This window comes from Rhinatrema bivittatum, chromosome 12 (genome assembly GCF_901001135.1).
Source record: "Rhinatrema bivittatum chromosome 12, aRhiBiv1.1, whole genome shotgun sequence".
NCBI lineage: Eukaryota > Metazoa > Chordata > Amphibia > Gymnophiona > Rhinatrematidae > Rhinatrema > Rhinatrema bivittatum.
Genome location: NC_042626.1, coordinates 69,798,671 through 69,811,380, shown reverse-complemented (window position 1 = coordinate 69,811,380; position 12,710 = coordinate 69,798,671). Strand labels below are relative to the sequence as shown.

The following is a 12,710-nucleotide window of genomic DNA, read 5'->3' as shown; positions in this document are numbered from 1 at the left end:
GAATCTCCAGCTTGTGATCCTGCAAGTCCTTAAGGGCCATCCTGCCCGTGATCGGAATGGTGGTCTTCTTCGTGACAGCCAAGATGGCTGCATCCACCTTGGGAACTCTTAAAAGATCCAAAGCCTTCTCCTGGCAGAGGATATAACTTATCTATCGCCTTAGCCAACTTAAGGCCCAAGTCCGGGGTGTCCCATTCCTTGAAGATCAAATCCATGGCCGAAAAATGAAAAGGAAAGGACGAAGGAGGATCCCCTGCAGGCCCAACATCACAGGGTCCGTAGACCCTAGCTGGGACTCCTCCTGGGGAAGCTGAATGCCTAATTCCCCTAAAATAGCCAGAATGAGAGGACCCAGTTCTTCTTTCCAAAAGAGGCGGACCACCTTCGGGTCATCTCCGCCCGCAGACCTCCCTGTAGCTGGTCGGCCTCCCCCTCAATCCTCATCAGGGCTGGGAAGGCAACTCCCGATCTTCTTGATCCTCCAAATCGGAGGAAGAATCTGGATCAGCCAGAGGTGTCCGCAAGCTGAAGGGCCTCTGCCCTGAAGAATGCCTCGTGTCTTGGGTGACCTTAGCCCGCTTCTTAGATCCGGGCTGGGAGTCCATGACGAGAGGCCTCTTCTTCTTGTCTACCTATGCATCAAAAGGATAAAATCAGAAGAAAAAGAAGATGCTGAGGATGAATCCTCCACATCTCCTCCAGGGACATCCCCAGCGCCCTATGAGCTAAGCCCAGCAGATCTGTCCCCCCAGGGACCATCCGTTGCAGAGACAAATTTGATGGGAGATCCTCCTCCCCCTGCGCTGTAAGCACCGAAGCCGCTGACACTAGCGGATCCAAAAAGGCGTGTGGGAACAGGTTGGGAGACTGTGGTTGCAGCTCCCCGAAGGCTCCGGAGACAGTCTGGACCCGGACAACGACCCTCCCCGGGGTCATGGAGTCTCCCTCTCCCTCTGAGAGGCAACTAGTCCAGAGACTATCGCGCGGTGCCACAGGCCCGACACATGGACCGCCGCGGCATTGGCAATGAAAGCAAAAAACTCCCAAACTACTGCTCAAACCCCAATGAAAACGTGGCAAAACGGCGCGAGAGTACCCCCAACGCGATCGGAAGGGAAGGGAGAGTCGAGCCAGAAAAAAGAATCACAACGTAAAATCAGAACTTTTTTTTTGTTTTTAAACAAAAGTTGCCCGATAGCCTCCGGGTCCTGGACCTACTGGGGGGAGTGAACCGGGCTACCCGGTATCACCCTTTGTATCTGTCTGAGCTGGCAATCGGGTCCTCAATCCTTTACATCAGCTGCCTCTGAAACCAGGGGGGATGGTCCCCTCAGGACCTAACAACCCCCTGGGAGGCGGAAGACTGGCTCCTGCAGCAAGGCTCTGTTGTCGCGGATGACCTTCTTTCCTTTTGATTTTTTTTTTTTTAATTATCTGACTAAAACTAAAACTGACTTGAAATCTAGGCTAGGCAATAGCACAGACTGTAGATTTTGCACCTCCACCATCTGCTGGAGACAGAATACTACAAGAAATAGATATCCAAGAAAAGTCTTTTCCAAATCTTTAAAATGCCCGACTCAGGTCGAGTTTCGCCACATTCCAGTGGCTGCCTCAGGGCCTTAAATGAGAACACACTAAGTAGATCACAATTGAATTCAAAGAACTATCCGCAGTACAGACGTATCTTAATTGAAGCAAGTTGCACTTAAACCTCTACCGGTTCCATTCACTAATGGCGCCGCATACGTTTTTCTGCGGGTCAGTGTGTGTAGTCTCCACTCTTATTGTACTGCTAAGAGTGGCGAAACTCGGCCTGAGTCGGGCATGGAAAAGACTTTTCTTGGGCATCTATTTCTTGTTGTTACCTCACGGCTTTGCTAGATCACCTACCTTGCTGTTTTCTGGGCTCGGAGACAGAATACTGCCAGACTGTAGGTGGCACCATCCTAGATAAGGCAGAGTTTGTTTGGTAAACTTCTGTCTCCATCTACGGGGGGGGGGGGGGGGGCAAAACCCAGGAGTCTGGACTGATCCGGGTACATACAGGGAACCACTATTTGTTGCCATCTTTAGTAGTATGGAATCTATGTAATGGTTAGGTACTTATGACTTGGATTTACACCGTTGGAGCTAGGATACTGGGCTTTATGACATTTGGTCTGACACATGGCATATCCTATGTTCTTAAAGGGCAGACTCCTGCTACAGGTTCCACACTACACTGCTTGTCCTTCATGACTACTGGCTTGAACTTTTGACAGTTGCCATTGCGGAAGGATTTCTCCAGCAGCTCATGTCTCTTACACTAAGAAGTCAAACCACACCGATGTAGTCCTCCATACTGTTTAACTAGAACAACAAGTTGAAAACCAACCTAACCCATAGTAGTCATTGTGGACATGAGCCCTGAGCCTTTAATGAACTCTGGCCTTGTCTGCATTCAGATGAAGGCACTAGGATCACCTGTAACTCATTTTGTACCTTGACTGACAGTAGCTGACAAAGCTTACCTTAATACTCTCTCTCACACGCTCTCAGTGCGTTAAAACACATCAATGCCAGGTGAAAAGGCTTTATTATTAGCTTATATGAATGATTAGACAGAGTTTCTACAAATAATACTTAATGGTTGACTTCAGTAATCAGATAAGATCACAATAATACATACAGTATTAGATGAAGCAAAGCATACATTCTTTAGCACCAAGGTGTAGCCTAGCTCCTGAAGGGTGTAATGTTCTGATCATTCACAGCTTTGCTGTTATATATTGTTTGTAAGAAACCTAACAGCTTCAATCAGCTGCCTGAGGCAGGGAGGGGGTCCTTCTCCTATGTTATCAGTCCCACTCTCACAGTGTAGCAACTGCTTTCTTGGATCCTGGTGCTGCTTTGATGTCCTACTTTCATGCTTTGGTGTGGTTGCCTGTCTTGTCTGAAGGTTTCAGAGCAATAGTTGGGGCAGTTCTAATGAACAGCATATGTAAGAGACATCACACTTCTCTGCGGCCTTCTTGCCCGACCGTTCTTTTACACATCAGAGTTCACCTATTACAGGGTCAGGTCAGTGCACTTTGTATTATTCATATGAACATTAGTAAATGGGTGCAGGGTCAGGGCAGTAGCCTTTTTATTGGTCTTTGTCCCTCTTCCTCTGCTGTAATCATTTAGGAAAGAAGGCTTATTGTCTAGGAAAAGCATGGCAACCACTGTATGGTTTTTGCAAACATTAATAAGGAAATTGTGTGATTTTGAGGTCAGTGTTCAGTCCTGCTGAGGCCCACAGGTGGCACTAACTTTATTTGAGCTGAGTTGATCAGGCTCAGGTCAAATCCATAACAGGCCTACTAGTGGGTAAATCAAAATTCAATTCAGCTGAACAAAGATTTGAGTTAAATACTTATTTGCCATAATTTATTTAGTCATAAAACAGCTCATGCTATATTTTTGCAACTGGACAAACTCAATTTGATCTCTACAGGTGGGAGGCTTTGATGGAGCTAACCGTCTTCGTAGTGCTGAGGCCTACAGCCCCATCACCAACACTTGGCGCACAGTCCCCACCATGTTCAACCCCCGCAGCAACTTTGGCATCGAGGTGGTCGACGACCTTCTGTTTGTGGTGGGCGGCTTCAATGGCTTCACCACCACATTCAACGTCGAGTGCTACGATGAAAAAACAGATGAGTGGTATGACGCCCATGACATGAGCATCTATCGCAGTGCCCTCAGCTGCTGTGTGGTGCCAGGCCTTGCCAATGTCCGGGAATATGCCGCTCGAAGGGATAACTTCATAGGATTATCACTGCGAGATGAAGCCAAATACTCCGCCTCAACAAGTACACTAGCAGTGTGATTCTCTTCACTGAGCAAATAAAAAGGCTTAGCAGCAGAGAACATGTATTAAATCTATGCATTTTTTTTTTAAATAAAAGCAACTAAATACCAGAGAAAGTAGTCAAAGATAAGTCTTTAGGCATATTATTTATTATGCAAAGCTTTATTTTAATTTTTTCTCCTCCAGCAAAGCACTGGCAATAAATCATAGCCTATGTAAAGAAAAGTCTCCATTTGTTATCACGTATAACAGCGGGTAGTAGACATTACAGTACAGGTTAACATATAGCAAGGGTGTATTGTACTATGTATGATACACCCTCATCAGATTTTACAACATGATATATGCACCTCACTTATTTCTTCACTTGTGCTAATTTGTAGATTTTGCTCCTATTAAAATCTGAGAAGTGATTTCAAGCTCTTTAAGAGGTGTACAGTAGCCTTCCAATGACAGACTCCAAAAGACCTGCTAACTTATTCCATGTCATCAGGGCCTTTGCTCAGCATGTCGTCTCCTTCCCCCCCAAATGTGAAATGCCAGGCTGCAAATCCCAGAATGCTTAGAAATAGAAGTTTAAATAAAATCCAGAACTGGCAAGTGTGTGTTTAAGGCTAACAAGGATAGCTAGGTGGCCCTAAGGAAGCGCATGGATCAGATGCCTTAATAGGATTAAAAATGTAGGTTACATAATATAATAATGATGGCAGAAAAAGACCAAATAGGCCATCCAGTCTGCCTACCAAGCTTCCCAAGGTAGCAGCTGCCACTTTGTGCAGGCTACCCTCATGCTCCTCTTCAGGTTAGTAACTGCCGCTCCATGCAGTTATCCTAAGCTTTAACAACCCATAAAAATTTCTGCTAGCAACATTTTTTTTTACTGGGTGATGAGCTTTTTTGAAAATTCAGACAGTGCTGCTTATGGATTTTATTGTAGAAACAGTTCTGTGCTTTTTCCCTTATGCCTGAGTATCAGTACCCCAGACCATAGAAGTCTGGGCCCTCTTGGGTATTATCTGAACCCAAATCCCCTTTGCCAAAGTGGGGAGTAATGTTGCAGTTGCATTAAAAGCATCTAGGGCTTATAAGTTAAGGCTAGTAATCTCCATGCATCTTATTTTTAATACTAAAAAATGCATATTAGCCAAATGTTTATATTTATACTCATCTTTAATATTGCAATGAAACATAGCTACAGCAATTTAAAAAATACATATTTTACAATCCTACCTCCAACAACTGGACATGGATCTGTTAACAAAAGAATACTAAACTAATTCTCCAAGCCCACACTATAATAAAGTAATGCTCCTATCAATATTGTCTGTGGGAGCAGAGAGATGGCTTAGCCTCTCATTTCTGGTTCAAAGTTCAGAGAAAGATCACAAAAACCCCCCCAAAAAACTCCCAATAAAAAAAACAAAAAAAAAAAAACCGCTTTCAAAATCCAATTTGTTAAAAGAAAACCAAGTAGTTGGGTAGAGGGGATCCATGATTAAGCCTTCCTCATGCACTCTCAAAAAGCTACCTTACAGCATTCTGCCAGCCATTTTGAGGGATCCTCTCTCCCCATCTCACCCAAAGTGCTTTTAAGTTCTTTTCACAAATATTTTTGGTCTTAACATGATACACCTCTGTCTGCTTCTAAGATTAACCAACATGAAAACTGCTAAAATTTCTCGTTATGATTCAGATTTGCAAGGGTGTTGCATTCTACAGAGCAACATGACTATTGAAAGGCAAAATCCAAAAGCTATGTGCAATGCTTTTGGGCTACTGGCTATCCAAGGAAAACCGGTGAACTAAGCTGCAGAAAACAAGCCGAGTTTACACTTACAGAATCCAAGACATGATTTAATACCTATGTTCTATATATATTTGAAACAGATTTCACAGACTATAACCAATATACTGTCTCAAATATACAGTTTACCCACCTTGTTTTCAATGCTGCTTACATGAGGTGTATTCCAATTTAGAAGGACCATCTTCAAAATGAAGATAAGATGACCACAGGAACTGAGTAGCATTATAGACTAAGCTTTTGGATCAATATGTAACCTAGCCAACTGTTGGTAATGTAAGAATGGGTTTACAAACCCTCACCACAAACCCAAACAAAAAAAAATGAACAAAAACTGACACACGAAGGTATGTACAATTTTCTACTTACAAATAGTAAGACCAGATATAGCCAGCACATTTATGGATCCTACAAAGACAGCTGCCTCAGGCTGAGCTAGGGTCAAGTCACTTGCAAATCTGTTAATAACCAAAGAATTCAAAGCACATGGGCAAGGGTTTAGTATAGGAATGTGTGCTCTTTTTATTTCACACTAATGTTAAGACTAGGCTAAATAACTCAGAGGAGAGGCTAAAGGAAAACACCTCAGTAAGAATTGGTTAACTGCCAGCAGGATTATAAACATGAGTTTACTGTTGGAAGGAGTAGATCCAGAGCTCAAATAGCAATATTGTATTTGAACTAACTAGGTTGTACTGACTTGTTATGACAATAAAAGTAACTGATGGATTTATGGTTGAGGTTTTTGTTATAAAGCCACACGAGAACAAAGAGTTAATATTCATTAAAGCCTAGTTCTTGGACAGTTTTACAACATGCAAGTTTATTCTTTAATTTTAAAAGTGCTTCAAACATGGTCTTTCAAACTTCTCCACTCAAAGTTGTAAAAAAGGTAAATCAATTGCCTCAGTTACTGGCTCAGCTAGAACACTACTCTTTCACTGCCACCTCTCATACCTACATTAGAAATCACAGATAAAGCAAACAGTTCCCAAAATGTTTCTTTAAAAAAAATATGCTAGAAATTGATGCAGCCAAGTCTTAAATGAGGTACATTAAAATCCACAGAACCTCACCATGCAACTGAAGTTATGTGGACAAATCTGACATTCACACATGAATGACCCAGTGCAAATGTGTCTGTGTTACTGCTGGTTCATTAACACAGCCTGCATAAGATGCACACTGACACGCACACACATTGCCACTTTTAGCTTGTTCATCTAAGGCAAAAAGACTCTGGGTTTCTGGTTCAGGCAAAAGGTCCACTGATCCTCCCAGTGCATTTTCCAGCTGGTGCTACAAAATTATAACCCACTTCCAAAATATGAGAGAAAATTTAATCATCAGCTTTATGCAGTGGAAGAGACAATTCTTGTGTTTCTATAGTTAAAATGAACCAGGAATCTCCACAATGTCTTAAGATGGCAGCAACATTTCCACAGGTGCCTCACTTAATCCTCAACCTCTGTCCTTCACATCCATCAACTTTTTACATAAGTAGGAATACTTGCTCATCATGTTAATATACAAGCCATTGTTAAATTAAGATTGCAAACTGTTATAAAGCACTCATCTCTGATATAGTCCACACTGGTCACTACCTTTCAGATAGTGAAGTCAGTTCATATCCTGCTCCTTCTGAAGGTCAGCTGGAATCTACATTACAGATGTGCTTCCACCCCCAAGCATTAGTCTAAACATGACACTAAAACAGCAATACTCCATACTTGTGATCTTCAAAAAGGTGGGGATATTAGGTAGTAGTTACATGCGGAGAACACCAGGGCACACTCATGCTCTGCAATCACTTACCATCACTTCAGTCAGCCTAGGGTGTCTGCAAAACTGGAAAGCAAAAGTAGTTAGTTTCCATTTCCCAAAATGCTTTATGGATGAATATGATCTGAAATACAACTTTGCAAAGCCTATCCGAGAGGCTGAGCGATCAATAGCTCTGCATTCAGGCTGCAATCTCCACTTCTGACACCAAAGGACTTTACAGTGCTGAGAATGTTTAGCAGCACTATAGAAAACAGAAGCAGAAGGTATATTGCATGTTTATAAGTTGGCAATTTACATCTGGAAGCAACAGGCAGGTTTGAAAAGCATAAGTGCTGATATTCTGTGATATGAAATGGAAAACACCTGTCCATACAAAGATCTACCACACTGCCACACAATGTCAGCGTTCTCTCTGGACTTTCCAAATAAACTCATCATTACCATGGTAAAGGAAAACATATCACCAGTTCACTTAATGTGCTCTCTTATTTAACTCATTTTATAAAAAAAAACCAGTTGCATGGTTTCATTCCTCTCTCTAATGCTATGGGCCAGATATAATGAGCATGTTCCCCTCAAAAACCCCAGCCCAGCCTGCTGGATAAGATCCTGAAATGAATGCTCTCCTTTCTAGTGCATGCCAACCTTCAAATAATGAGGTAAACAACTTTTTCACCTCCCAAAAGGAGCAGAACTTCAATATACCTAACTGAACTTGGTAATGTTATGCTCCTTTTTAAAATGGTCAAGTAAAAATGTCAGCAATATGAAATACTACTCTTACTCAGAAATCATACTGAAGAACAGAAAAGAGACTAGAAACTCAAAGTAGTTAATTAACACTGCCACTATGAAATATAGTGGGAGTGAACTATTTTGAATTTGTTTCTCTCTTTTGCTTTTCAAGTAAAAATATGTAGATCACCATCAGGTATTACAAATGAGCACCTATGTTTTCCCAGCGATCAAAGTGCCAGATGCAGATTTGTACAGCAAATACTTAAAAGCTCTGAAAGAAAAGATGGCAAAGATGTGTTGATTGTCAGAAGCAAGCAAATTGTCTAAGATTTACATTGGTGGGAAATGTGCCTAAATATTTGCAAAGATGCTGGTCTATGTCATTGTGCTGTAAATTATTACAAATAAAAAAAAAAAAGGTGCTTGAACTAGTTCTCTTTACACTTACCTAGATAAAGAACTCTCCAATATTACAAAATGTGTTTTACCTATAGACCCAAAATGGAGAGGATCTGGGTCAGAAGATACTAAACTGTACTTCTACAATCCAAATGTCAAGTAATTTATAAGAAATCTTTTTAAAAACCCAACTTTTAGCTACCCAAAAAAATGCATCCTAAACGTAAAACAGCTGATCTTAAGTCACCCTGCATGTTTACACCCAGTGGCAATTTTAAATATATGGGATGTCATATCCAGATACACAGAACAAAACTCTGGGACAATTTAAAAACAGACTATGCTTTCACTTTACATTGTAAATTACTGCCAATTAATACACACTAAGCAACAAGTTTATCAGAAGGTTTCCCCCATCTCTCATGAAAATCCCTAAAGAAATCCATCTCCATCAACTGGGGGATATTTTTACCTTTTAAGGAAAGGACAATGAGGGGTGAATAAACCATAAAAATTTAAATTACTTTAAAGCTTCAGTCAAAATTAAACATATTATTCAGTGCTTACTTTCACAAGCTATATGTACTAAGTTTCCAAAATAGTTATTTGGTGCAATTAAAATCTTGTACTATTGTTAAAGAAAAAGTATGCCTGGATTTTGCTGAAATTAAACAGCACACACCCATTTTCCAAATGCCTTAAGCAGGTATTGCTGTAGAGCGTAGAGAGTATATGTCTGGCTAGTTACTACAAGAAGTCTGCAAAATGTAGTTTCTTAAATCATTAATATCTCTATATTGCTTTAGAAAAATCAGATTAAAGGAAAATTAACATTTAGCAGGTATCTAATAACCACAGTATACCACTCTATGGCAAAATAAATTTACAAGCTCCACAAGAGTGTTTCTTCAGTTCTACAAACTGGATACGTGCATTATTCAACCTGTAAATATGCTTCTGATTTGGTACGCAGAACTAGCACTCAATCTGAGATCGTGGCATTCTCTTCAAACTCAACGCATGCCGATGTGTTGCCTGCATCAGGCGTATTCTATCTTTCTGCCACATAAGATTTTGGGGCATGGGGTATTTCTGCGCCCCATGCAGGTATCTGTAAGGAATCCTTACATGGCATGCGGTTGCCCTGCATCGAGGCTGAGGCATTGGAGGAAGGAGCATCCAACGCCTCCTCTCAGCACAGTAGCGATATGCTTCTTTTCTGTACTGCTTATCTATATCATCACTGTTCTTCCAGCCTCCGATGATGAATACATCATCCTTGTGATAGCAGATGGCCGCCCCCTCGATGCCAAGTACCTCGGGGGGTAGGCTTTCAAGGATCTCATCCAGCACTTGACCTGAGATCTTCTGCTTTGCTTCTTCGTTGTCTATGGAGTAGCTCTTGGGACAACATGAAGCAGTGTGATAGAAGTTTGTGTTGGTGATGGACATCTGGAATGAGCAATAGTTATCAATAAGTGGCAATGATTCTACATCCTGCCATTGCCTGGTTTCCGTGTCATACCTGCAAATAATGGTCTTTAGCCCATCCTCAAGGTCACCATCTACTGGTGTACGAGCAGCAAGGTAAACAAACCGATCTTCTACACTTACTGCTTTGACATCTCGAAGTATCTTTGGGGCTGATTCTAGGGTATGCCATTTGTCCTTCACAGGTTCATACATCGTCACATCCTTAAAGCCAGGACTAAAGTTGCCATGTCCACCAATGCTGTACAAATTGCCCTTCACAGAGGTAAGGCCAAAAGAATGTTTTCTTGTTATCAGATTACAGACCTGCTCCCAACTATTTCTATTTGGACTGTACCTTTCTACAGTCTTTGCAAAACCAGGTTCCATGGAGCCAGCTACATATATGTAGGAATCTGTGACAACAACAGCATGACCATCAAGATGATTATGAACATGTGGCAAATTTACCCACCTGTCTTCATCAATGAAGTACCCTACACACTCACTTAAATAATCTCCCCCCTCTGACACCCCTCCAATTACCATTATGACATCCATGTTTTGTCCAAATCGAGGCAGTAATGTCACAAGGGTTGTTGATGGTTGGAGATTACCCGACTGTAAGTTTTCAGATCTCAAAGCATGGCTTTCCACAGCCTCAGATATCAGACTCATGCAGGCTTCGTTTCTGGCCACCATCTGCTCAGATTTCACATGTCTGGTGAGATAAGTGGGTTTCATCTGTGACAGTCTGAGCAATTTGAAGAGTTCCTCAAAGTACCTCTCTCTTTCTTCACTGTTTCTCTGGACCCACTTTAAAACTGTCTCAAAAAGAACTTCTTCGGAATCCACTGTAATTTCTGGGTCTGACAGCCAGTCTCTGACAAGATGGAAGGGTAGAGTATAAAATTCTTCATCTTGGATAACCTTGAAGAAGTTTCTTCGGATCATGTCTCCAGCTTTCAGGGCAAGCTGACTCAGGGTATACATATGGGCTAAGCTATGGATAGCCACACAGTTGCTAAGGTTAAGCTTCTTCTTCAAAAACTCTCCACAGAATTCCTTCAGTCTGATCAACAAAAACCTACAAAACAAAAAGAGAAAACAGAACTCCGGTGTGCCATCATCAGCATCCTTGCTTCTGTTTCCAGAGGCAAAGATCATGGGCACATTTATTTATGAACATTTGATATGCCACCTTTCCCAAGATATTTCAAGGTGAATTACAATCAGGTTTAACATTAAATTCCCATTACAACACAGGGAACATGAAAGAGAGCATGTAAGGTACAATTAGGTCTTACCTTGCTAATTGCCTTTCCTCAAGGCCTGACAAACAAGTCTGCACAGTGGGTTTTGTCCCCTTACCAGCAGATGGAGGCAGAGTTCCAGACCTCTTCCCTGAGGCCCTCTCCTATATAGGCTGGTTCAGCAGAGAGTCAATAGGTTCTTTACCCAAGCTGGTGCTATTTATCATGATCACCTTTATCCTTGCTGATTCCCATGCCCCTAGGAAATGTGAAATTTGAACCAAAATCAAAGGGTAGAAAAAGATAAATGCTGGGTACTAATACTCAGGGGTGGGGGGTCCTGTCTGGGGAGGCTGAACCTCTTGATGGCCCCCCCTTCCCCCCCTAATTTTTTTCTTATACAATGATCTTATATATTCTCTTGGCCCCCATCTACCTGGGGTAGACTGAACCCAAATTGGAAACATGGCCTGTCCATGGCTGAAGAGCAATTCCACAAAGGACAGCATCCGGGTCCACCCTTGCCCCTCACCCTCAAGGGAGCTGCTAAAAAGGCGGAGATACCACCTCCTCTGAAATCCACTGCTCTTTTTCTGAAGATGAGGTAAGTCATCTCTTGGTGTAACTATAGTGGTATCTTGTTCCCTAGTTTGGGTGAGAGACAACTGAATGCATGAAGTCTAGTACAAGTTAATATGGCAGAAGTCAGATGGGGAGAGGGTCAATCAAGGATTTACCCACCCAACCCAAGCTTTGCACAACAGAAGGAGGGAGCAACATTTTCACCTCAGGAGCCACCTATGGGACCAGCTAAATCTCTCTGGGCTATGCTCAACTGGGGGAGGGAGGACTGGCCTTTCACCGCAGGAGATGCTCCAGAAATTATTTCTCTTCATCCATCCTAACCAGGCCTTCTTCCACAGCATGGGATGCTCGCCTACCATTTGCTGGAGACAGAAAATACTGGTAAGATGAGGTCAGCACAGATGCATATAAAGGGTGATGTCAGCAAACCTGTCTCCATCCTCTGGTCAGGGAGAATAACCCACTCATTTGGACTGGTCTGATTATATGAAGAAGTGCCAATTGGGAGGAAGAGGCTCTCTTGCAGGGATGTGGGACATCACTTCCCTAACCAGTGTGTCTTCAGATCAGGGTTGCCACAGAAGGGTCACCAGTGCCTTATGCTCAGATCCAGGTCAGGACCTAGGCTCTGCCCTCAACATCTCATAGCAACAAGAAGCTCCTTTCCAAGAACATATGTAATCCTGCACACTTCTGTTTAGCTACATGAGTTTTGGAATGTGGTAATTAATGGGCAGCATGCAGGGAATAGATAGCTGGGCCCTTTATGGGCAACATGCACAATGCACATGGAATCTCATCTCCCCCCACCAAAGTCCTTCTAGCCTGTCTTATCCCC

The 12,710-nt window shown here is 42.3% G+C and overlaps 2 protein-coding genes across 4 annotated transcripts in view; one reads left to right on the top strand and one right to left on the bottom strand.

Annotated features, from left to right (window-relative positions):
- Positions 1-3,879, top strand: part of KLHL10 (kelch like family member 10) — a 37,231-nt gene extending 33,352 nt beyond the window's left edge. The window contains exon 5 of the mRNA XM_029573755.1: positions 3,482-3,879. Coding sequence (XP_029429615.1) covers positions 3,482-3,856 — 375 coding nt within the window. The 3' untranslated portion in view covers positions 3,857-3,879. The remainder of the gene's footprint in view (positions 1-3,481) is intronic.
- Positions 1-12,710, bottom strand: part of LOC115074368 (kelch-like protein 11) — a 105,013-nt gene that overhangs the window by 89,423 nt on the left and 2,880 nt on the right. The window contains exons 2-3 of one of the 3 annotated variants that reach the window (XM_029573751.1): positions 10,581-11,121; positions 7,458-7,490 (exon numbers count right to left, since the gene is read on the bottom strand). In XM_029573751.1, the coding sequence (XP_029429611.1) occupies positions 7,458-7,490; positions 10,581-11,121 (574 nt within the window). Of the gene's footprint in view, positions 1-4,696; positions 11,122-12,710 lie in introns of those variants that run through there. The other 2 variants (XM_029573752.1, XM_029573750.1) reach the window with 2 other exon arrangements.